The following is a 25,405-nucleotide window of genomic DNA, read 5'->3' as shown; positions in this document are numbered from 1 at the left end:
AAAAAAAAAGGGATTTGTCAGAGTATTAATTACCCAGGGATGCCTGTGAATTTTTTGCTGAAGGGGGGGAGAAGGAAAGACAAGAGGAGTCAGTGTTGAGGGGTGTGGGGTGCCTTGAGATTCTTTTAGCCACCGCAGGAAAGCTTCTTATCTTGTCTGATCTCTTACTGTTGGAAGGAATGAGCTCTTCCTGCTTTTCAAAAGTTTTCTTTTAAGGACGCATCCAAGAGAAAACACTCCGTCAGACAGCAGATCGAAGGGTGGGTGAGGTCGAGCCCGGAAGGTCAAGGTCAGACGCCTGACTCTCTGCTCATCCCCCGCCCAGCTCTCCTGCCAGCAACACGGGCGCTGGTTGTGTTCATTTGTGGACCAAGGTGATGCTGTGCCCCTGTCTCCGGACTAGGCTCTTCCTGCCTCCTGACTCTGCCTGTGCTGACACCGCTCCCTGCTGAGCATGTGTGGACTCCACGGTTAGACCCGTTCAGGAACCGGGGAGGGTCCCGCCTGCAGGGACAGGCCCTGCCGGCCTGCCGGTGAGGACACAGGGCCTTCCACCGCAGGCTGCAAGTCTGGAGAGATGTGTGAGCCCCAGCAGCTGCTCGCACCCTTATCGTGGCCCAGAATCAAGGTTTTGTTGGTTTTTTTTTTTAAGAAACGTCATGTTCTAGTTCCTGTCTCAGAAAAACACCACGAAGTGTTTAAACGTTTTTGCAGCAAACTCTTGAAACGGCTCACATTTAAAACAATTCTCACTTCTCAAACTGGGGTTTGTTCCAGTCCTTCTAAACGGCAAGAGTTAAAACGTGGCAGGTCTTAAAGTGACCGTGTGCCGGATGCCAAGCCTCAGAAAGTGGATTTTAAAAGGAAAAGAGCAGGGAACTGTCTCCCATGTCCCATAATCAACCATAGTGGAAAAGAAAATACAAAGACATATACTGAGTTCCTGTCGTGGCTCAGCGGAAACGAATCCAACTCGGTAGGATCCATGAGAACTCAGGTTCGATCCCTGGCCTCACTCAGGGGGTTAAGGATCCGGCGTTGCTGTGGCTGTGGCGTAGGCCGGCGGCTGCAACTCCTGTTTGGCGCCTACCCTGGGAACCTCCATATGCATCGGGTGCGGCCCTAAAAAGATAAAAAAAAAAAAAAAAAAAGAATGCATATACTAACTTTATGTATATCTGCACATGTATATACGAATCACTGTGCTGTACCCCTGAAACTAACACAGCTTGTGAATCAACCACACTTCAATAAAATACAGCATTGTTTTGAAAGGGAAAGAAAGGGGACATCTTGTCGTGGCTCAAGGGAAGCAAACCCAATTAGTATCCATGAGGATGTGGGTTCGATCCCTGGCCCCGCTCAGTGTAGGTTGCAGCTGCAGTATAGATGGCAGACGTGTCTCAGATCTGGTGTTGGTGTGGCTGTGGTGTAGGCCGGCCGCTGCTGCTGCTCCGATTGGACCCCTAGCCTGGGAACCTCCGTCTGCTTCGGGTGTAACCCTAAAAAAATGAAAAGAAAGCATGGTAAAAGTCAGGGGCCAGAGAGTGAGAGCGCCAGCCCCCTGGCAAACAGCCGCCCAGGCCCAGCGTCCATGCATGTTTCTGGTCTCGCGGGTGAAGAATCCGGGGCTTAAAAACATGCTGTTTCCTGGCTCAGCTCAGCCAGATCCAAGTCGTAGACGGTGGAGCCGGAGGTCAGGCCAGATCAGACAGACCCAAAAGCTGCATGGCTCCCATTCCACTCGCTGATCCCAGAGGCTGGGGCTTTTCCACCACAAACACACAGTTATTTCATGTGTGTGCCAGAAGAATGCCTTGTGCCAGTTTTTAAGGCCGTGCCGTAATAATCACCTTTTATTAGAAAAAAGAAGATTCGTCCGTTTTCTGTCTTGCCCACGTTACCTCTGAGAGGCTCTCGGTTCAGAGGATCCAAGGACAAACAGATAAACACAGGAAAGAGGTGCAGCCTGCCCGGGCCTTGAGGGACGAGAACCCGCCTGGTGTTTACAGGGACAGGGAAGGCCTGTCTGAGCGCTGAGTCGGTACCTTGTCTTGTTGTTGTTGAGGTTGTTTTCTCGACCATGTCGTGCAGCGGCTTGGTGGGGGGACTCAGTTCCCAGAGCCGGGACTGGACTGGACCCGGGCCACAGGGGTGAACGCGTACACGCCTAACCCCTAGGCCACCAGGGAGCTCCTGGCACCTTATCTTTGCAAGGGCAGGTTTGCGTCTGTTTCTGAACTCATCTAAGAGTGATTGTTATCAGAGCCCAGGGCCATGTCTGGTGTGGAGGGTTTTGGGGGGTGGGGTGAGGGGCTGGAAGAGCAGCCGCTTTGGGGTGTGTCCAGAGGCCCCCTCATCCTGTCCCCAGTAGGGGCGGGGCCTGTAACCTCACTCCGTTTCCTGTGTGTCTAAGTGCCAGCACCTCCCCCTCTGTGGTCAGGAGGCTGGCTGCAGAAGGGTGGTTCAGAAAAACCCGAACCCAGCGTGCCTTGGCCGTCCCTGCGCAGGCAACAGACTCAAGCAGGCCCAGGGGCACCTCAGAATGTGCTAGAAAATGTTTCTGTGTTAGGTTGCATGTCTGTGTCTTCTGCTTATGGTTCTCTGGAAACCGCGTGACCGTGGCCTGTGGATTAGCAGTGAGGTTTGTCTGTAATGAAGGGTCCCTCTGGCCCATCACTTACGCGGATGGCCTGGGCGTTGGTCCGAATAACCAATGGCCAATATAATTGATTAGTTCCTGGTAAGAAAACCCCTTCCTGGCTTTAAGAACAGCAGCCCCGTATCCACAGTGGGTGGGGGGCGGGGTGGCGCAGCGTGGTGTGCACAGCACCCTCGCTGTGCTGCCCTGCATCCTGGGGGTCGTTGCTCACGTGGGGCTTGGGCCGGGCCTTCCTCGGTTCCGACGTGAACCCAGCCCTGAGCTCTTTTCCTGAAAGCGGCCGTAGTGCTGGACCCGAGCCTCCCGCCCCGGCCCATCCTGAAGCCTGCAGGGCAGGTGAAGCCCCCAGGCCTCTCCCGGGTCAGGGACGTCTCTGTCCCGGGCAGGGCGCCGCAGCGACAGCAGAGGGAAACTGGGGCTGGGCATCTTCCCGCCCAGGGTCGGGAGGTGCGAGAAAGTCAGTCTCGGGTTGTGCGCCAGTCGATGCCAGACGAGTGTCCTGGTGGCCCAGAGAGTTAGGAGCTGGTGGTGTGGCTGCTGGGGCTCCGGTTCCATCCCCGGCCTGGGGACTTGCACGTGCCCCCCCCCCCCCCCGCAAGATAGATACCAGAAATCGGGAGCCAAGTGGAACCTTAACCACCGACTGCCTCGTCGTCTCCAGAGCCGTCCTGGGGGTAAAGGGAGCAGCCCTGGCTTGCGTCTGAGATCCCGACTCACCGCCTCAGCAGCCTGCTTTCCAGACGTCCGTGAGGAAAGACCCACACAGACGGGCCTCAGGGCCAAAGAAATGAAGATGGTTTCATTCCTTCATCTGCAGAATCAAAATGATTGTTCACGTCCCATGTCTTTCCAGCAGTTGTTGGACCCTCTCTGGTTTCTGAATATTTGATTTTAATATTTATACATAAACATGTAATATATGCAAATGTATACTATATAAATATATAAGGGCTACCTATAACCTGCGTTTGTCTGCTTTCCCACGGGACGTAAGCCCTCATCCTTCCCGTGCGGCTGGTGCTCCAGGTCCCGACGGTGTCGAGACGCCTCATCAAGCGGACGGATGGTGTGTTTGGGGCGGGGGTGCGTGGAGGAGAGTAAGACGTCCTTACACTGCGCTTGCGGGTTTTGTTACAGTATTTTTTAACGTGTCTTGTTGGAGTAGAGTCGGTTGAACGCCGTCGTGCTCATTTCTGCTGTGCAGCAGAACTACTCAGACACACGGTGTGTCCTGTTTCCTGTTCTTTCCCGTCATGGTCTATCCCAGGACACTGATCTAGTTCCCTGTGCCAGGCAGTGGGGCCTCGCTGTTTATCCACCCTGTATTTAATAGTTTGCTTCTGTGGCAGTGTTCTTGCTGATCTGATAAGCAGAGGCTCTAAGCACTGAAAAAAATTTCGAGGCTAAAAGTCAAGGCTTCTGTGCAGCTTCCTCCAGAAATATCTTAGAAAGCTTGTTGGGTCAGTTTCCTTTGAGAAGATGCTTCATTTCGATGCAGTGTTTGTCTGTTTACTTTTTCCCTTCTCTTTATCTTTATTTTTGTTGGGAGTTTGTGTGCAGCAAAGTCAGTTTACTTAGTGGATGCCTTTGGCTTAAGATCCTAAAATCCTAAAGACCTTTGTCTTATGCCCTGACCCCGACTCTGGATTTAGACGAAGGCCTTGGGAACCAGAAGCCGCCCTGTGTAGGGGCTGCTCCAGGAGAAAGGGAATAAGCCGAGGGCCCAGGTAGAGCGGCGCCAGGAACCGTGGCCGAGACAGCTTCTTCTCTGAAAAATTGTGATTTTCACCAAAAGAAAAAAATGAAGACAATGGAAACACTGGATGTGATTTGCCTCCTGCTGGATTTTAAGCTCTGTTGGAAAGGGTGCTCATTAGAATTCATTCCCCCATCTCACTGCTGTGTCTCAGGATTCAGCGTTTCACGTCTTCATTGGAAGTAAAGCCAGGTCCCCTCTTGCATTTCTGAAGTGAATGAATAAATAAAACAAAACACACCAGCAAGCAGGATGCTGCCCCCGAGCGGGGAGTTCCCTGCCTTGCCAAGGACGCTTCTCAGACCCGAGTGTGTGTTTGCTTCTAGAGCCCAGGCCCCAGGCCCCAGATCCCTGGGTCTGATTCACCTCAGCCTCTGATCCACGTCACCCCAGCTCCCAGGTCACCCGGTGCTGCTGCTCCCTGGACCACACCCTTTGCGGTTTTAAGAAGAGGGTTCTGTGGCCTTATGGGAAATTCTGTGTTAAACACCTGATGGCGTTGTCCTTATCCGGGCTGGAGCCCGTGGTTGCTGGTGTATCCTTTCGGTTTCCAGGAGGTAGATGTAGTGCTCAGGGGTCTTCAGACGTTTTGGGGGCACTGTCTTGGGCGAGTAGCATTCCGCTTCGAGTAGGAAACCCTGCCTCGGAGAGAGCAGTCTGCTCTGAGAGACGGCTGCCCGGAGTCTTGAGTTCATCCTTTAATGAAGTTCTGTCTGTATTGGGTGGATACGCCCCTATTGGATAAACCATCTATTAAGAGTTTTGACTCCTTTAAATCTTTTTTCCTCTTTTAGGGCCGCACCCGCAGCATATGGAGATTCCCAGGCTAGGGGTGGAAGCAGAGCCACAGCTGCCGGCCTCCACCACAACCACAGCCATGTGGGATCTGAGCCATGTCTGCAAACTACACCACAGCTCATGGCAATGCTGGCTCCTTAACCCACTGAGCGAGGCCAGGGATCGATCCCACGTCCTCATGGATCCTAGTCGGGTTCGTTAACCGCTGAGCCGCGAAGGGAACTCCTCTTTTAAGTCATGTTTGAAAAAGACTTGCAAGGGACAGAGTCAACGCTCATCTGGTTTTGTGACTGTGACTGGGACGTGTGTGTGTGTGTGTGTGTGTTGCCTCTGTTGTGGACCATTGATGCCTCGGCTGGATTTAAGGGTGGGACGCACCATGTCAGTAGAAAAAGCCACCAATAAAGATAAGCACCGCCTCCGATAACGCACAGAGCCGGCGTGGTGCTGACTCTGCTGCTTTGCCCGTTGCGCTGGTGCTGTGGGTTGTGTGGACACCGGGCCTGTGTGACAGTCCTCCGTCTCTCAGAGGGGCTGCAGCGTGGTTGGCCCTGTTTGTGAACCCGCAGGAAACTGCTGGCACCATCTGTACTTGGTGAAATGTTGCCAGGAACCCTGAGAGGGTTGCTGGGGCCCGGTTGTCCCCACGGGCAGACTAGACGCTGGTCCCTGGAGGTCGGAGCTGGTGGAGTGATGACAAGGAGCCCACTGGCTCACCGGCTCAGGTCACCCTCTCCCGGGGGCCGGAGCCCATGGTCCCCCCTGCACATATGACCTCCTCGCTCGTCTTCCTGTCGTGGGGAAACTGGCGGAAGCGTGTCGTTTGCTAATTACCGTTCCTTCACAGTATGACTTGCTCCTTGCAGATTCACTGCACAAAAAACAGTAGAGAGAAAATCAATAACCCCTTGTCATCGAGAGTAAGCCTCTTAAAAAAACACAAAACACTGTAAACCAGCTATAATGGAAAAAAAAAATCATTCAAATGAAATAAATAAAAACACAAAACAGTCTTCTTCCTTAGAGAGGATAGATGCTTTATAGAGTCAAAGTCAGACGCTTCTCACAGAGTAGAAGGCACACATATCTCCATGCATATTTTTTAAAGGAAACACTGCTTTGAAAGTGAGTTTGCAGATTTACAGCTGGCATAATGTAACATCATAACTGAGATTTTTGTCGTGCCATAGCAGGAAATCCCAGCTCCGTCTTTGAACTTGGTGACCCCTGCTTCTTCCCCGTGAAACAGAGTCCTTCTTGTGAGCTCTCTCTGCCTTTGGGATGGTGACGAAAAGCAGCAGGCGCCTAGCTGCTCCCACCCTCATCGAAGGCTCTGGTGCACCTGATAGGCTGCAGCGGTGCCTGGGTTTGCTGGGTAGCGGTCTGGCCTGCCTGTGGGTTGGTTTCCTGTCCTGTCCTGTCCCCCGTCTGGAGCTGGAACTCAGCCACTGGCGCGGTGAGCAGGCTCTGGCCCCAGTGCGGAGGCGTCCGCAGTGAATGAGCAATTCCTGCACTTCCACGGCCAGAGCCTGGGTGATTCTCCGAGATGCTCACCCACACCCCAGTCCTGCTCTGACCCCGGCTGTTTTTCCAGCAGAAGAATGGTAGCTAGAGGGGAAATATCAAGATTTTGGAGTCTGGAAAGCCTTCACCTGGGTACGTGTGCAAAGTGTGAGTTGCACATCTGTCTATGCTATCGCTTGCCAGTCTCTCTCCTTGCAGCTCACAGCGCTAGCTCTCCACTGCTTCTCATCAGGTGTAAGTGTGTGTGTGTGTGTGTGTGTGTGTGTGTGTGTGTGTAAGTTCATTGGACCCATCTGGGGTCCTGAGTGCAGTTCTCGGTGTGGACACAGTAAAGCAGAGAAGCTGGGTTTGGTTATGGCACAGCCTTTGGTGTGAAGGAGAAAATAGTCGGACTCGAGCGTGGACTCTCCTCCTTTAGGCGCCGTGGGTCTGATGTGTGTGGTCCTGGCTTTTGCTTCTAGTACATGAACTATCCTAGTACATTATTGGAGTGTCTAATAATGTTCCTTTTGCTAATTTGGGGCGTGGGAGGTTTCAGGGTGTGAAGAAATTTTTGAGAAATACCTTTAACTGTTCGCAAAAGCGATACTGCCCAGGATCCAGCGCCTTAGCCCACCCCTGCTTCTGTGTTTCTGTGATTTGGTCCCCTAGGCTGCCTCCTAGTTAAGAGTGAGGGAAACGTCCAGGGGTCTTACACTAGGGGGTTAGACGCTGGACCCCGGTGTATTCTTTAAAAGGAGTAAGAAAAAACTTCTAGCTGACTGCCGCACATGGGTGCAGTAGGATGCTTTAAAGAAAAGCCTTGTCTCTGCTTCGGCCTGAAATCCCTGCCCGTGGCTCGGCCCGGAGGGAACGGGCGAGGTGGGCGAGCGCCGGAAGGAGGGGCGCGGGTGCAGTGGTGCTGCTTCCTTGTTGGGGTTGGCTTTCTGTGCCGGCTCAGAGCAGCCGGGGATGTGGTTGGGGCTTCTGCTTCTGGCAGATTAAAATAACCAAGACCAGCGTGTGTGCCACTTCACGAGCGAAAATTTAGACGAAGAAGAAGAAGAGATATTTCTGCGTGCACGGAAGTCACAGGCCTGCCTGCCAAGGGGCCGCGCTGGTCCCTGGAGGGGCCGGGCCTCGGTGGAGTCTGCCCATCCTCCCTCCCCGGCGGGCACGGGTCCCGGGCCTCCTTCCCGCAGTGCGGAGGCCGAGGGCGGCGGGACCCAGCCTCGGTGCCGGGCGGGCTGCTCTGTGTGGCTGGGCTGCGGGGCTCTGCACCCCCTCTCCGCGGGCCGTCAGCTCCCGCTCCAGCCTGGCTGTGAAGAGAAAGGAGGAGGCACTTCTGCCCGAATCTTCCCTTTTCCCGAGGGTTCTGTGTGCTCCCAGGACTGTCACACGCTCGCTGTGCTAAGTGTGTGTGCACGTGTATGTGTGTGTTGGAAAGAGGTGCACAGTGGAGTCAACTTGACGGGCCCGTGCCACTGACAAGCACGTGCTGAGTGGGGGGCTCTGTCTTATTAGAGGGCCCTCAGGGGCAGGGGACAGCCTGGCACCTGGGACGAAGCTTCTGCCGTGGCAGCAGGTCTTGTCCTGGGCCCAGTGAGGCCAGGGCCCAGGCCGGTGCCAGCAGGATGGCTTTGGAGCCAGGCAGACCTGGGGCTGAATTCCAGCCCCGCCGCCGAGGAGCCATAACTCCACCTTTCTGAGCCGCTGTCTCCTCCTGTGTACACGGACAGTGATGCTTCCAGGACACTTGTGAGGCTCCGATGAGATTGGATGTTTTATTTAAGCGCTTAGTGCAGCACCTGGTACACCCTGGAGTTGATTCTGGGGAAGCAGTGAAACCAGGCGAGCTCTTGCTCAGGGTGTGAGCAGCCAGCCTGGGGGCAGCTGCCAGGAGCCAGGAGGGGCAGCCAGGAAGTGGCCAAGCGGAGGCCACAGGCACAGGCGGCAGCTGTTTTGGACGGGGCCGCTGAGGTCAGAGCCAGACCCAATGAGGAGGAAGCAGACGCGCAGGGCCAAGCCGGGGGCAGCAGCCGAGGGCTCGGGGCAGGCCTCTGAGAAGCCAGAGCCCACAGCCAGGTCTGCACTGGGCAGGGCCCGGGCGAGAGGGTTGGCAGTGAGGGCAGCGGGTCCACCTCTACTGCCCTTTCTGATCTTGTTAGTGTCAACGTGTTTTAAAGATTCAAAAATACTGTTTGGAAACTGGTTTGAAAGTCTAGATGAGGCGGGTGTAAGGGTGACTTTCCCGACAGCAGCCTCTGAAGTTCCCCTTGGGGCGGGTGTCTGGTGCCTTCATTTAGGGAGCTGGCTAATAAGCGTGGTCCTTGTCCCCGAGAAAGTCAGAGGGGACAGAGACGAGAAACACAAACAGCCAAAATATAATGACAATATACATGTGAGTATTTCAGAACCGGCAGGGAGTTCCCGCTGTGGCGAAGTGGGTTAACGAGCCAGTTATCTCTGGAGGCACTGGTTCCCCACAGTGGGTTCAGGATCTGGTGTTGCTGCAGCTGCGGCTCGGATTTGATCCCTAGCCTGGAAACTTCCATGTGCTGTGGGTGTGACAGAAAAAAATAGAAAAAAAAATTTTAAATAAATTTAATTTAAAAAAGACGAAAAAAAGGCTGACTGCAGTGACTGTCACTTCGGAGGCGCGGGTTTGATCCCTGGCCCAGCGCAGTGGGTTAAGGGTCCAGTGTTGCTGCAGCTGTGGTGTTAAGTCGGCAGCTGCAACTCAGATTCAGTCCGTGGTCCAGGAACTTCCATAGGCCTTGAGTGCAGCCACTCCAGAAAGCTGAACATGCTTCTAGAACCTCAGAGGTGGAGTTACCTCGGGGGGGTCGGGGAGGAGACCCCCGAGAGCTTGACTGCCCTGCGGGAGGCCTGGGATTGGCCGGGCCCTCAGGGCAGGAAGGCGCTCCAGGTGGACAGGCCAGCGTGGAGGTGTTCACACCCAGGAGGAGAACCCGAGGCTCTCGGCTGTGTGGCTGCGTAGACAGGTGCACGTGTCCGAGGCAGGTCCCTGCACCAGGGGTGACGTGGGTTTAGCTTAGCTTCCCGTGGTGCCCACGCTGCGCCGGGCCTCCCAGTCGCGTGGAGCGTCAGGGAAGGAGGTTCTCGACCAGCCCCCTCTCTCCCACGTGCCCACCCCCTGGCGGCCCTGGCTCCCTGGTCTGGAGGGTGGGGGAGGGGCAGCACCAGTTTCTGCGCCGTCCTCCTGGGGTGGGATCCCATGGAGCCAGGAAGAGGCGAGGCCCTGGTTCCAGCCTCCGCGGGGGCGGCTCTGCCTGCCCTGGGCTCGAGCACAGCCCACCTGGCAGCTCTGCTCTGCTTTTTTTTTTTTTTTTTTAAGTTTTTTTATTATAGTTGATTTACATTGTCCTGTGAATTTCTGCTCTATAGCGCCGTGACCCAGTCATACATCTGTATATGTAGAGACGTGTGTGTGTGTATGTAAGATGTATGTATGTATGATATACATAGATATGTCTACATATATAATACATACACACAGCTGTGTAAATATATATGCATACACGTTCTTTTTCTCACACCGTCATTGCATCATGTCCTGTCCCAGGAGACTGGACCTAGGTCCCTGTGCGGAACGGCAGGCCCTCGCTCCCATCCAGCCTAAAGGCAACAGTTCGCATCGGCTCACCCCGACCCCCTCCACCGTCCATCCCACTGCCTCCCCCTCCCCCTTGGCAAGCACACGTCTGCTGTGCGCTTTTCAGATGGGAGGTGAGGCAGGCCAGTGAGCCACAGCAGGCTTCCTCAAACTGGTCTCTGACGGGCTCGTAAGTGCGGGAATTTCCACGAGTGGCTGGCGTTCTGCTGGGAAGTCCCCGGAGAGGAGCTCCCCAGGCCTGGAGAACATTCTGGACCATCCGGGGATGAGCATTCACACCCGAGCTGCCTCCATAGGTTAGCTCTTACCTCCCTCTCATCTAAGGAGACGTGCACCTGTCCAGCCCCAAGTGACAGGTCGGGGAGGGAGTGCGGCTCCCTCAGCCGCCAAGAGAAAGCAAAGCGCGGGTCTGAGCAGAAGCCTTAAGTGTGCAAAATCAAGCCAAACGGGAAGACCTGATGTGTGTCCTGAGCCGAACTCCCCCCAGGACACGGGCTGGGGACACGTTTCCTGTGCACGTGACCCCCTCCTCTGGGAGCCGCATCCCCTGGCAAGCGCTGGAGGAGAAAGTTTCCCGTGGGGGACTTTGATGTGTCCGGTCAGAAATGCAGCTCCTGAACCTATTGTCAGCTTTTGTTCCCTCTCAGACGTCACATCCAGGTTCAGTACATAAACTAAAAGACTGACAGGGCCCACCTGGGGAGCACAGGGGAGGCTGCTCATCGTTCCGCAGCGACGTGAGTCACTGCTGCGCCCCCGAGACCAACCCTGCACCGTAGGGCAACTATGCTCCGGATTGAGACAGAAGAGTGTCTGTTACCCTCCTGAAGCGTGTGGACGCTTTCATCCCTGGCCTTGCTTGTAAAACTCGCATCACCTCTGTTGTGGTTGCAACAGCCCTGACCCTAAACCGGCCCCTCCTCTGTGGCTGCAAGATTCTCTCCCGATGAGCCCGAAGCCGCGTCAGGCCAGGGCTGGAAACAAGGACCGGGGCTTCCTCAGATGGGTTCATCCAGGAATCGAGCAGCGGTTTGGGGGAGATGAAGATGAGGGGCTGAGTCTGGCAGTAGGACTCTGGGAAGGACAGGCTGCCGGAGGGGGAGGTGGTGCCAGCAAGGACAGCCACCCAGTGTGTCCCCTGCAGAGCCAGTGACGGCCTTTCCAGGGCCGGCGGACTGTGACGCTTAAACAAGCTGGGGATGAACTCCTGTTACACGCGTGGAGGGCGTTCCTGCACCTTTACGCCCTGGTCTGCGAGGCGTGTGCCCTCATCAGCACCCAGAGCTCTTGGACCCTAACGATGTTCCCCTGCGCCTCTTAGAGCCGAGGCCACGCTGAGCAGGAAGGAGAGCAGCTCGGCCGTTCTCGGGGTCCTCTCTCTAGGCGTTCCGGGTCTTGCTTGCCATTTGCAATGTGCCAGTATTGGCACAGTATTTACAAGATCATTTTCCGACGTGGCTTTTCCACACCTACTTGTTCAATGAAAGAAAGAATACAGCTGGCCAGGGGTCTGAAGAAGCAGGCCAGCGTGCTGCTGATGAGACTGCAGCATGTCGCGGCCACCGTGGAGCACCCTGTGCAGGTTCCTTGCAAAGTGGAAATAGCATCTCCACATGCTGCAGCGACCCCACCTCTGAATACGCACCCAGAGGCATTCAGAGCAGGATCTCAGGAGGGGTTGGCACAGCCATGTTCGCCGGGTCCTCAGTCACAGTGGCCAAGGGGCCCGAATGCCCAGGGAGAGATGGATGGAGAGATTGTCCCACCTTGACAAGGAAGAGTGGACACTGGCAACCGACGCAGAGGAGCCTTGCGGACTTTGTGCTAAGTGGAATATGCCAGCCGCGGAAGGGCAAGCTGTGTGAGTCCATCGCAGAAACAAAGTAGAAAGCTAGTTGCCACCAAACAGGATGGGGGAGGAAGAGGAAGAATTCGCGTTTGCTGGGGACAGAGTTTCGCTTTTGCAAGATAAGAAAGCTCTAGAGGTCTCTTTCTTGCACAGCCTTGGGAACCTGCTTAGCGCGGCTGAGCACATGCTCTAAAGTGGTAACATGGTAATTTTTCACGTTTTGAGAATTTGTGGTAGCTCTACATGGTGCAAAATAGCCCTAAATAGGAAGTCACCACTGAAAAAGAAAAAAGGAAGAATGACTCTTGAAAACCTCCAAAACAAGGCACTAAGGGACGCTTCTTCGCCCACACTTGAAGGTTTGGCAGGCGTGCTCCAGGCACCAGGAACAGAGTGGAGAATGAAGCAGACAGATGTGGTGGCTTTGGGAAGCTGACCCTTTAGCTGGGGAGACGGATGATGGCCAGAGTATCTCAGGTGGAGAAGGCGAACCAGGAGGGACGACTGGGTGGGGGTGGGGGAGGGGAGGGGCAGCATCTGGTAGGATGTCAGCGAGGAAGGGGGCCTGTGCAGGAAGCGGGCAGCTGCCAGGGTCAGAGCTGGGTGGGCAGTGTGTGTTTGGTGGTCGGGGGGGGCGGTCTTTGTGGACCCATGCTCGGTCCCCCACGGGTGGTGTGGGGCAGCAGAGTGAGTGGTCCGGTTTCTGGGTGGTTTGGCACCCTCACTGCCCACTTTGAGGAGACTCACGGTAGGGGGTGGGGCAGGGAGGGCGGAAGGGCTGCTCGAGGTGACTGTGACTGTGACCTTGGCTCAAGTCTCGGGGGAGGCCTGCACGTCGGTGGGTTCTGGACACTGAGAGCTGAGGGCAGGGTGCGGCGCTGCTGCTGGACGTGGGATGTGACGGGCGGAGGAAGGAGGGGGCGCAAGGACTCACTCCACCTTAGACACGGCACCATGCGGTGCACGGGTCCCCGGCCTGGCTGGCTCCGGGCTCATTTACTGGACGGTTGGTTGAGTGCGGGGCTTCGCAGGTGCTTTTGCTCCAGATGTCTTAGCGGGTCCGGACACCCTGCCTCTCGGCCACCCAGCCTCACTCTCCCTGTGGACAAGCAACTGGCAGCACAGGGACCACCATGAGCTGACAGCCCTCCTGGGAGCCCCTGGGGCCCTTTTCTAGGCCTTGGTGACGCGGTCACACACCGTGCAGTGTGTGAGTCCACGTCTGTTTCCAGATAGCTCTACCCACTGCCTCTCAAGCTTGAGGCTTTTTGCAGTAAAGGCTTGGAAATCGCAGTTTGGAAATTGAGGTGTAGACCTCACCACCTGGCTTCCCCCCCCTCCCCGACGGATTTTCACAGCAGCTCCAGGGGACGTGGGACAGGGTTCCACCCAGAAGCCCTGTTCCAAGGGTCTTAGGGAAAGCCCTGTTCAAGGGTCTCGTGGGGAGGGGCCCGGGGGCCTCGATTTTCCTGAGCTCCACGGCCTCCCTGAGATGGCAGGAGAGATGCACAGTGCAGGATGGTTCCTCTGGCGCTCGGGGCCCCAGCAGATCTGGCATCGCCTCTGTCCCCTCCCTGCGCCAGCCCGTGGGCCCCGTCAGCTGCTCTGAGGACTCTGTTAGAGAAGGGTTGTGGCTTCAGTGCTCCCTCCGTGGAGTCCGATGAGAGATGCTTCACATACAGCAGGTGCATGGCTTCCTCCAGACTTTCTCCCCACCCTACCCCACCCCCCAGCAACACCCAGTGACCTCGCGTCCTCTGCCCTCCAATGCTCTGACCACAGCACAGGCCAGGAGGGACCCCCAGGAACCCTCCTCTTTGTGAGTCCCAACTGTGAATCAGGGATGCTAGGAACCTGCAGTTCCCGAGTGGCACTGCGGGTTAAGGACCCTGCATTGTCACTGTGGCGGCTCAGGTCACTGCTGTGCTTTAGCTTGGATCCCTGGCCTGGGCACTTCTACATGCCTTGGGCATGGAAAGAATAGAATTCCCTTCACTCCGTGACAGATTAGCCTTGGCAGGAGTAGCCCACTGTCCCCAGAAAGGAGATCTGAGTGCCAAGGTGGTCAGTCCAGGATGCTACACTCATCCGCCAAACATCTTTCTTTTTTGGTAAAGCGCTCCTAATTCTGACACTGTGGGCTCCAGCCTTTTCCCCCAGGGGTGACTAGTAAGCTTGGCCGTGTGGCTTCCCTTGTACGATACCGTCAGACCTTCTCATTCAGCAGCACGTACGGTGCTTGCAGGGGGATGATGGAAGCAGGACGCTTTTTTAAAATTATATTTTCACTTCCTTTTTTTCAGCTTATTGACTCAATTCTTAGAAACATCATCTATATTTATATATTCTATATCCTCTTTGGAGGCCAAATCTCCAACTAAATCACACACAATTCACGCAGCATCCAAACGCACAAAATGACACTGTGTCAACGTTGGCAGTGGCCTCCGAACTGCTCCTTCTCCCTGTGACAGTCAACCCTGGCTCTTCTGAGCATTAACGGCTACCTTTGGGTTCATAGGGCAGTGGCATCTTTCTCTTGGGGGTTGTTCTCAGAGGTCAGAGGTGTGGTCGGGACACCTGTTGTTGGCCGGCTCTCAAACCACACCGTCTCTTGCTGTCTCTCAGTTTCTGCAGACGGAGGTGCTGAGTCGTCGGCCTTAGTGGATGACAACGGCAGCGAGGGGGACTACAGCTATGAAGACCTCTGTCGGGCCAGCCCCCGATACCTGCAGCCGGGCGGGGAGCAGCTGGCCGTCAACGAGGTACTGGAGGGAATCCCACACAGCACTGGCCATGCTGCAGGCCCGCTTTGCAGGGCCCAGCATCCACTCATAGGTTGTTCTCTACTTCTTCTTTTTTTTTTTTTTTGTCTTTTTGCTTTTTCTAGGGCCACTCCCGTGGCAAATGGGGGTTCCCAGGCTAGGGGTCGAATCAGAGCTGTAGCTGCGGACCTACCCCACAGCTCACGGCAATGCTGGATCCTTAACCCATGGAGCGAGGCCAGGGATCGAGCCCTCAACCTCATGGTTCCCAGTCGGATTCATTAACCACTGAGCCATGGCGGGAACTCCAGTTGTTCTCTACTTCTTAGGGGCCATGTTCCAAAACCTAGAACTCTGATTGGAAACACAGAATCGTTTGCTAGCGTTTTCAAGGATGATTCATCCGCTTAAGTTTTGTTCACCACGAAAGCACATCCTGCCCAGTTAGAGCAGCCATCGCTACGCTTGGAGAGGGCTTCTTGGTTTAGGAAAGGCTCTGACTTGTGTTTACCACCTCATAGAGATCTAGGAGCTAGAGTTCCCGTAGTGGCTCAATGGTTAACGAATCCGACTGGGAACCATGAGGTTGCGGGTTCAATCCCTGGCCTCACTCAGTGGGTTAAGGATCTGGCATTGCCGTGAGCTGTGGTGTAGGTTGCAGACGTGGCTCGGATCCCATGTTGCTATGGCTGTGGTGTAGGCCGGTGGCTACAGCTCCGATTCAACCCCTAGCCTGGGAACCTCCATATGCCTCGGGAGCGGTCCAAGAAATAGCAAAAAAGGCAAAAAAAAAAGATCTAGGTAGTTATATGATCCATGTTTTAACAAACCCTCTGAGGCTTGGCTGCTGAAGGACTTGCTAGCAGATGGCAGAGCTGAAGTGAGCCACATACGTCTCCCCACGGACGTGGGCTGCTTTCTACCTGCTGCATCTTTAGCCCTTTTCACAGAAATCTTTCCAGAAGGCACCTCTGTCTTTTGAGGTTCGCGAACCCAGGCTGTGGGGTGTAACTTGGCAGTGCCCCAGCTTTTGCTTGATCCAGGAGCCCAGTGGACTGGCCTGTTAGTATCCGGACCTCATGCTGCATTCTCTCTAAGAACAGTAAATGCTGCAGTTAGAGGCAGGGTCTGTTCCCATGGTGAGGGAGGTATGAAGAGCAGGTCCAGGGTGATGCAGTGAAGGTCTTGCAGCAAAGGGTGTGCTGACCTTTGGTGGCTTGGCTCTGGGACCCGTAGTGTGGCTGCTCAGAAGCCGTTTCAGGGGGACTAGCCTGGATGTTGGATAATGGATGTGCAGAGGAGTGGACTGGGGTCCGCTGGCGAGCACGTGAGGGGCGCGCACCTGGTTCTGGGCGTCCAGGGCACATGCGGGTCGGATGCGGGCCGAGGGCCGACCGCCGCCTCCCTTCCAGCTGATCAGCGATGGCAGCGTGGTCTGCGCCGAGGCGCTCTGGGACCACGTGACCATGGACGAGCAGGAGCTGGGCTTCAAGGCGGGGGACGTCATCCAGGTCCTGGAAGCCTCGCACAAGGACTGGTGGTGGGGCCGCAGCGCCGAGAAGGAGGCCTGGTTCCCGGCCAGCTTCGTCAGAGTGAGTCCCCGGCTCGGGGCGGGGACGGACAGACAGGTCACCCTCGTCCGCAGCCCCCTTGGGGGTCGGGCTGCGGGTGCGGAGCGCAGGGCACGTGCCTGTGGCCCCCGCCGCCCTCCTCCGGTCCCCAGGGGCGCCGGGAGGGGGAACCGCGGGCTCCGCCCGGGCCTGGCGCGCCCCCTACCGGTGCCGCGTGTGTCCCGCAGCTGCGCGTCAATCAGGAGGAGCTGGCGGAGGCCCCCGGCGGCCCCGCGGGCGAGCAGCCGGAGGAAGGCGCGGGCAGGAGCCGCCACAAGCACCCCGAGAGCCCGCAGCAGATGCGCACCAACGTCATCCAGGAGATCATGAAGACCGAGCGCGTGTACATCAAGCACCTCCGCGACATCTGCGAGGTGAGCGTGGCCCCGCCCCCATCCGCAGACCCCGCCCCGCCCGCACGGCCCTGCCCAGGCCGCTGCTCAGGGAGGGATGCTGCTCAGGGATGCGGGACCTCCCGCAGCACCCAGCTGGCCAGAGCGTGCGGAGCCAGCCCCGGCCAGGGAAGGCGGCCCTTTCAGTGAGACCCACCCGACACACACAGCGAGGTCCGAGCCATTCCTGGCCTCATCTAGTGACGTCCCAGCCTGTCCCACAGCCTCTGGGAGCCTGTGGGCACAATCTCTCTCTATGCCGTGGTATTTTCCATGTTTTGGATTCTGGGCAGCGCTGCACTAGACTGTATGGCCCATCAGGTCCTTCCAGCATCTGGGCTGTGACTGCTGTTCCCTGGCCTTCCGTGGGGCTGTGAGAGGTCAGCAGCAAGGCAGGCGGCTGGACTGACCGGTGGATAAGGGCCCACTGGTGCTTGGCTTATTTGTGCAGCCATCTCGTGTGCAACCCTCTAAAGTGGCATTTTTGGGAAATAGGTCACTGCTCATAGTTGCTGAGCAGGACTGCCTGCCCTCGTTGGGGTCCCTTGTGTCCCCGTCACAGAGGAGAAGTGGGGTGCAGAGAAGTAGGCGGGGAGGTTGTGATGGAAACGGAGCCGTCCGCCTGGAGCCTGGAACCTAGAGCCTGTTGAAGTTCATGCCACGTGTCCGTGGTGTGTGTTTGCTGTGTAGCCACTTGAGTCTGTGTAATTACAAGATGCCAATCTGGGGACAGTTAGTAACTCCCTACCCCTGTATCCTCCCCAAGACACGGACAGCCAGGGCATCGCAGATGCAGGCCTGGGGTCACAGGTCTGCAGGCAATGGCTGCAGGAGAAAGTGGAGCATGAGCAGTTCCCGGGGCGGGGGGGGGGGGGGGGGGGCGGTGCTTGGCTCTTGGCCGGGACAGTGAGCCCTCCACGATGGCATCTGTATTTGACAGGCTTCCTTGGCCGTGCAATGGAATTAGGGGTGGAAATAATATCTTAGGGGTTTAGAAGATGTGTGACACCACAGTTTTTGAGCTCTAGTATTTGAAAGCAAGCAACTTATATCATGAGTGTAATCTGGAAACTTCCTATGGTTTCTGGAATTACAAAGCCAACCAACACATAGCTTTTCTCTTTCGTTTTGTCTCTAACATGTTTAGGGCACATTATAGTCATGAAAGTATAATTAGCCCATCAGAGATCCCTAGAGTTCAGATAATTTTCTCTAGTTAAAATCCACTCCAAGAGAGCTCCCATTGTGGTTCAGCGGGTTAAGAACCCGCCTAGCATCCATGAAGACATGGGTTCCATCCCCGGCCTCACTCTGTGGGTTAAGAACCTGGCCTTGCCCCAAGCTGTGGTATAGGTCACAGATGCTGGTGTGGCTGTGGCTGTGGCGTAGGCTGGCAGCTGCAGCTCTGATTCGACCCCTGGCCTGGGAACCTCCAGATGCTGCACCTGCAGCCCTCAAAAGAGAAATACAGTAATATACAATGAAGTCCTACTCCAAGATCGGGGCTCTGGGCCCCCAAAGGTGTCTTCTCCAAATAAATGATTTCCGTGCATTTAGGAATCGGTTCACCAAGTGCGCTTTCTGGTTCCGAAGGGCTACATCCGACAGTGCCGCAAGCACACGGCCATGTTCACGGTTGCGCAGCTCACCACCATCTTCGGAAACATTGAGGACATTTACAAATTCCAGAGAACGTTCCTGAAAGACCTTGAGAAGCAGTACAATAAGGAGGAACCTCATCTGAGCGAGATCGGCTCCTGCTTTCTCCAGCACGTAAGCCTCCCGGGCTCCTTCCTGAGACCGTCTGGCCGCGTCGTTCTGAACTGTCTCCACCTCGCCTGGGGAGTGGGGGGAGGACATGCCGTGTGGACAGCAGGTGACAGGCTGGGAGGGAGCCCCGTGACCAGGGGGCCAGGCCTCCCATCCTCCCGGTCACGTGGAGAGGAGAGCAGAGGGGACGGGAGGCGGCCTGGGAAGAGCCCTTCGCTCTTGTCCTGCATCAGGCGGGCTGAGGGGACAATGCAGGGGGTGACACAGAAGGTGACGCAGAGGGCCCCACTCCCGGGGTAGGGGACAGGGCGTCCTCGGCCGCCTCCCTCCTGCCCCGGAGCCCCCTGGGGACGGGGCCAAAGCCACCGGCGACCTGACCGCGCGGTGCCCCTCCCCAGCAAGAGGGCTTCGCCATCTACTCCGAGTACTGCAACAACCACCCGGGCGCCTGCGCCGAGCTGTCGGGGCTGATGAAGCAGGGCCGCTACCGACACTTCTTCGAGGCCTGTCGCCTCCTGCAGCAGATGATCGACATTGCCATTGACGGCTTCCTCCTGACGCCCGTGCAGAAGATCTGCAAGTACCCGCTGCAGCTGGCCGAGCTGCTCAAGTACACCACGCAGGAGCACAGGTGCGGGCTGCGGGGGCGCAGGGCACGGGGGAGGGTCCAGGGGGTACAGGGCACGGGGGAGGGTCCAGGGGGTGCAGGGCACGGGGGAGACAGGGGAAGGTCCCAGGGTGTGCAGGGCACAGGGGAGGGTCCAGGGGGTGCAGGGCACGGGGCAGGGTCCCAGGGGGTGCAGGGCATGGGGGCAGGGTCCCAGGGGGTGCAGGGCACGGGGGAGGGTCCCAGGGGGTGCAGGGCATGGGGGAGGGTCCCGGGGGTGCAGGGCATGGGGGAGGGTCCCGGGGGTGCAGGGCACGGGGGAGGGTCCCGGGGGGTGCACAGCACCAGGGACGAGGGGGGTCCCCACAGGGCCATGATGGGTGAGCCGCAGGGAACTTTGTCAGTGTTTAAGGTTGTTTACTGAAATAAAGTCGTTGAAGAGGCCCCCAAACATCCATTTCTAGAGATATTTAAAAAATAAACATAATTCTTAAAGTGGGTCATGAGCCCGTGCAGATTTTTAGTGTGTCATCGGTCCTTATAAGTGACATATATTTTAAACACTCAGTAGCTGCTAACAAGCAACTTTCAAGAGAAACAGAGCAGCGCGAGTGCCGTTTCGGAAACATCTTCTTTACCCACCTATGTCCTCCCAGGAGCAGGGCTCAGCTGTGGGGGGTGAAGAGAGGGCAGAGGCTGTTCCCGAGCTTTTCCAGGCTCTGCGGGGCTGTATTCAGTCCAGCTGAGACCCACAGGCTCTGACTCCCCCGGAAGACACGGGCAAAGTGTGGAAAATAGAGAACTTAGGCTGCTCGTTTGTGCGTGCCTTGTTGCAGCCCATGTGCAGGCCAGAGCTGCAGCTTTGGTTTTCCTGGTGCCCTGAGTACAGGAGCTGCGGGGTCACGGTGCATTTGATGGGAGTGTAGCCTGTGGGAGGCCCCAGAAGTGAAGACGCCAATGCGGGAATGTCGCATGAGCATTTGCATAACTCGCTCTGATCTTTTCATGTCCTTTCCTGACCGAGCACCATATAACAGATGAGGCTGGAGCAATTCCTGACTTGAAAATCACTGGTGACCAAATAAAATAAAATAAAATAATAAAATGGAAAATCACTGGTGATCAAATAAAATAAAATAATAAAATGGAAAATCACTGGTGATGATTAAAAGTACTTTATATGGTCACGTTTGTGCTGAGAAATCAGAGCAATGACAACGGCCTGCGCTTTCTTTATGAATGAAACGACTCCGTCGTCACCGTGGCTGCATCTTAGTTCTTCTGGCCTTTGCCTCCAGTCCCGTGGTTTCTGGGAAATGAGTGGCGGCATTCTCCTTCCAGGGGATGCTGGGTGCCGTTTGGACAGCGCCCTGAGCCCGTGCGGACTGCAGTCTAGAGATCGGGAAAATGGGACAGAGATGCCTTTTCGCCTCGGCTGTCGGCCTCCGAGGGGGGAGGGAGTGCATGACTTTGTGGGTCCTCCTGTGTGCGGTTGCTGGGTTGCATGGTTGAAATTAAACACCCCCACACTCTGCAGCGATTACAACAACATAAAGGCAGCGTACGAGGCCATGAAGAACGTCGCCTGTTTGATCAACGAGCGAAAACGCAAGCTGGAAAGCATAGACAAGATAGCGCGGTGGCAGGTGTCCATCGTGGGCTGGGAGGTACGTGGGAGCCCGCCCCCCCCTTAGAGCCTCCGGCCCCCATGGTCCATTGCGGGCTGGGGGGTACCTGGGAGCCCCGCCCTGCCCCCACCCGTGGTCGTCAAATGTGATGACATTTGTTCCGTCTCTGAGGTACCCTGTGCGCTTGGCTTGGATGCTGTGATGATGTTTGAGGCACACTGATTCTGTAGTCTCTGAAGTCAGTTTATTGATACAGTCTGTCTCTCCCACTTGACTGCAAGCTCCGAGGGAGCAGCTGGAGCGCTCAGGACAGGTTACTGGGCAGGGGGCTGTGAGTCCTGGGTGTCTGAGGAGGGCTGATGCCGCGTCTGTAAGGCGGGAGGGTGGGTGTGGGATCGTGTAAGACAAGGCCGTGCCGCCCTTGACACAGCACGTGACGACGACTCAGCTCGCACCTGCACGTGCACCCCCACCCCCACCCCACCCGTTTGTTTATAATGACAACGGGGACAGTAGCTAGTGCCTGTACCGTGTGCACCACCTGCCTGGCCCTGGTCTAAGCCATTCGGGAACCCACTGAACCCGCTCAGCAGTCCTAGGAAGCAGACACTGTTATTACCCCATGTAACAGATGGGAAAACACAGCGTAGAAATCCGGGAGCTCAGCCACAGACACAGAGCTGGCAAGTGGCAGAGCTGGGCCCACGGCCTCGCCAGGGGCCAGGGTGTTCGGGTGGTCTTGAGACCAAGGCGAGTCCTCCTCCATCAGATGAAGTGGCCACACCTCACTCTCTCCCAGAGGATTGTGGGAGTTTGGGTAGAGTGAGGTTTTTAACCAAAGCAGGTTACAGCAGTGAGCACGGGAGAGAAACACCCCCGTTTCCGGGCCTGTGTAGACACTGGGAGTCTGGGGAGGGGGGCACTTGGAGCCCTGCGTCTGAGTCTCCTGTTCCATGACCGAGGAATTCAGGGCACAGAATCGCTCTAGGCAGGTAAATAGAACAGCTCTTTGGAGTCAAGATCATTTGCCTCCAAAAAATATAAAAGAAAATATAGCGGGGATTAGAGGAAAGTGAAATGGAATCAAAGGCCAGTGCCGTACTGGAGACCGTGAGTCTACATTGGATGAGACCCAACCTGGAGTCATAAAAGTGTGTTTCTCCTTCTCTCCTTGGACTCTGCCATTCAGGGGATACTTTCTTGGCAGAAGTTTCCCAATTTCTTGCTAGCAGTTTGCCATCTGGCCTTTTGTTTCCAAGATCCTAAGCTAGTTATTCCGGGAGCCGCCATGTGCCTGGCTCAGAAGCCCCCTGAGTTTGCAGGACGGAGCCCCCGGCCACGGGAGCTTTTTGTCTTCCAAGGGCAAGTTCGGGCCAGTGGCCAGATCAGATCCCAGGTGGGTCCCCACCAGGCAGCATTTCCCACTGGATCTTTCTCATGAGGGGGCCCCTCAGGTAACAGCAGCCCACATTTCCCCGCTGAGAGAAGGCAAGAGATGAGAATTTTCCCGTTTAGAGATGGGGGCGGTGCTGACAGCCTCTCCCCGCCTCCATCACTCCCAACCCCTCCCCAACCCCGGCACCAGGAGACGCAGGACGCATGTCCCTGCCCCAAGCGCGGACCCCCCTCCCCCAGCACCGGGCACCAAGTCCGGAGACTGAGGACACATGTCCCTGCCCCAAGCGTGGACACCACCCCCCGGCCCCGGCACCAGGCACCAAGTCGGGAGACTGAGGACGCATGTCCCTGCCCCAAGCGTGGACACCCCCCCACCCCGGCCCCGGCACCGGGCACCAAGTCGGGAGACTGAGGACGCATGTCCCCCTTGCAGGGGCAGGACATCCTGGAGCGCAGCTCGGAGCTGATCCACTCCGGGGAGTTGACCAGGGTCACCCGGCAGGGCAAGAGCCAGCAGCGGACCTTCTTCCTGTTCGACCACCAGCTGGTGGCCTGCAAGAAGGACCTGCTGCGGAGGGACGTGCTCTACTACCGGGGCCGCACGGACATGGACGCCGTGGAGCTGGTGGACCTGGAGGACGGCCGCGACAGCGCCTGGAACCTCGGCGTCAGGAACGCCTTCAAGCTGGTCAGCAGGGCGGGCGGCGAGGTGCACCTGTTCTGCGCCAAGAAGCCCGAGGACAAGGCGCGGTGGCTGCAGGCCTGCCGGGACGAGCGCCGGCGGGTGCAGGAGGACCACGCGATGGGTGAGCCCGCCCCCCAAGGAAAGGGACCCTCGTATTGCTCAGGGGCAGGTGTGACGTGGAAACTGTTGTCGCACCCATTTTATAGAGGAGCAAACTGAGGCCGAGGTCACCTGCCCACTTTCACCACCTGGCCTTTAAAGCCAGCGCCCTGTGACCCCAAGCGTGAGCCACCCCCTGGGGATTCCTTAGGAGGGATAGTTGGGGTGACCCTGTGTGCCCCCCATCTGGGTTCACAGAGCTGCTCTGTCCGTCGGGTCGTCAGCACCCATGCCCAGGTCAGGGGCACGGTGCCCAGGCCATCCTGATGATAATCCGCCTTTTCCTGCGCCCTCCAGCCTCCTACACATCGCTAAGGATGAAGGCTGCTCGCTTTGGGTTACGTCTCAGGAGCAGCGTGGGCATTGCCAGTTGTATCCTGAAATGTCTTTTCACGTTTGTTTCTGAATCAGGAATGGAAATTTCAGAAAACCAGAAGAAACTCGCCATGTTAAATGCTCAAAAGGCAGGACACGGAAAGTCAAAAGGTAAGTTTTGGAGAAGCCTTCGTCTCCTTCATGTGTGTATCCTTAGTATTGGAATTAAAATCAGGAGAAGTGCCCAAAGTTTTTTTTTTTTTTTTTTTTTGTCTTTTTGCCATTTCTTAGGCCGCTACTGCAGCATATGGAGGTTCCTAGGCTAGGGATCTAATTGGAGCTGTAGCCACCGGCCTACACCAGAGCCACAGCAACACAGGATCGGAGCTGTGTCTGTGACCCACACCACAACTCACGGCAATGTCAGATCCTCAGCCCACTGAGCACGGCCAGGGATCGAACCCGAAACCTCATGGTTCCTAGTCGGATTCGTTAACCACTGAGCCACAACAGGAACTCCATGCCCAAAGTTGTTAAGTGAAGGAGAGGAATGTGGGTAAAATGCAGCATAAGAGGGAGTTCTCATCGTGGTGCAGCGGAAACGAATCTGACTAGCATCCATGAGAACGCAGGTTCGATCCCTGGCCTCGATCCATGGGTTAAGGATCCGGAGTTGCCTTGAGCTGTGGTGTAGGTCACAGATGGGGCTCGCATCTGGCGTTGCTGTGGTTGTGGAGTAGGCTGGTGAGTGCAGCTCCAATTCGACCCCTCGCCTGGGAACCTCCATATGCCGCGGGTGGGGCCCTAAAAAAAAGGACAAAAAACCCTCAATACGAGAAGGCGAACAGTGGACAGTGCTTTTGGCTTTGAATGTGCCTCCGTATGTACTTTTACTCGGAAGATGAGTCTCTCAAAGTGTGTGACTCAGTGCGGAGGAGCTTCCAGACCTCGCTGCCCCGCCCTCTGAGCCCCACCCTGCGGAGAGAGGGAGGGAGGGGGAAGGAGGGATTATCCGCCGGCCAAGCAGTGCCCAGGTCCGAGGCCTGTAAGGAGGAAATCTCCAACGGCAAACTGCTTGTCAGCTGAAAGCGCATTGTAGCTTAGGGAAGAAGAAAAAAGATGGCACAGCTGGCACATCAAGCAGTGAGTTAGAGCAGAAGACGCTCTTCTGGCTTATTTGGAGCCTGGACTCTCCCCCCACGGGAGCGCCCAGGGCCGGCCGCTCTTGGCAAAGACCGAGGCCCGGGACCCAGACCCCGGCGTCCGGGTGCGCAGACGAGACTTCCCACGCATGCATAGTACAAATGCCCTACCCCAAAAGAAGTGAAAGAATCAGGAATTTTATTCAGGAATATGTGTTATATTCTTATTAACTTCAGTCATAGGAGATGTATCCCATTTGGTATTGTCCTAAGTGAAAATGCAAAAGAACTCGTTCGGCCCGTGGCTGCTGAGCCGAGAAGACTTTATCACCGAAACAGCATTCAGCATCCTTCCTCCACGCAGATGCAGGATTTGCCCCCACTGAGTTACAGCTTTGAGGCCAGAAATCCCATTTTATTTATTCACTTCTTCCCTCTGCCTTTGATGGCAGGCAACTGGGAAGCATCCGGCTTTAAGGATTTCTTAGTCGCCATCCACCTCCTTCCGGAGTCTCCAGAAGGAGCCCCGCTGGTTCTGGGGTCGGCTGTTGTGCAGGTTTCATGAGCTCTGGCGCGTCATCCTCACTGTCCCCCAGAAAATGAGGGGACCCCTGTGCCAGGTCAGGGCAGGCGTGGATTCTGGACCGAGGCCTGTCTTCTTCCAGAACCCTCACCCTCTCCTCACTCCGTGCCAAGCTCCTCAGGTAGCTTGTGGTCCAGTCACTGAGC

At 56.4% G+C, this 25,405-nt stretch overlaps 1 protein-coding gene across 1 annotated transcript in view; it reads left to right on the top strand.

The window, feature by feature from the left end:
* SPATA13 (spermatogenesis associated 13) overlaps positions 1-25,405 on the top strand; it is a 354,699-nt gene that overhangs the window by 325,211 nt on the left and 4,083 nt on the right. Inside the window, 8 exon segments of the mRNA XM_021065472.1 lie at positions 14,834-14,970; positions 16,383-16,562; positions 16,769-16,954; positions 18,566-18,745; positions 19,141-19,373; positions 20,887-21,016; positions 22,809-23,181; positions 23,631-23,705. Of these exon segments, the coding sequence (XP_020921131.1) occupies positions 14,834-14,970; positions 16,383-16,562; positions 16,769-16,954; positions 18,566-18,745; positions 19,141-19,373; positions 20,887-21,016; positions 22,809-23,181; positions 23,631-23,705 (1,494 nt within the window).

The sequence above is a fragment of the Sus scrofa genome, chromosome 11 (genome assembly GCF_000003025.6).
Source record: "Sus scrofa isolate TJ Tabasco breed Duroc chromosome 11, Sscrofa11.1, whole genome shotgun sequence".
Taxonomy (NCBI): domain Eukaryota; kingdom Metazoa; phylum Chordata; class Mammalia; order Artiodactyla; family Suidae; genus Sus; species Sus scrofa.
The sequence above is the reverse complement of the archived record's forward strand: the minus strand, read 5'-3'. Positions and strand labels throughout refer to the sequence as shown.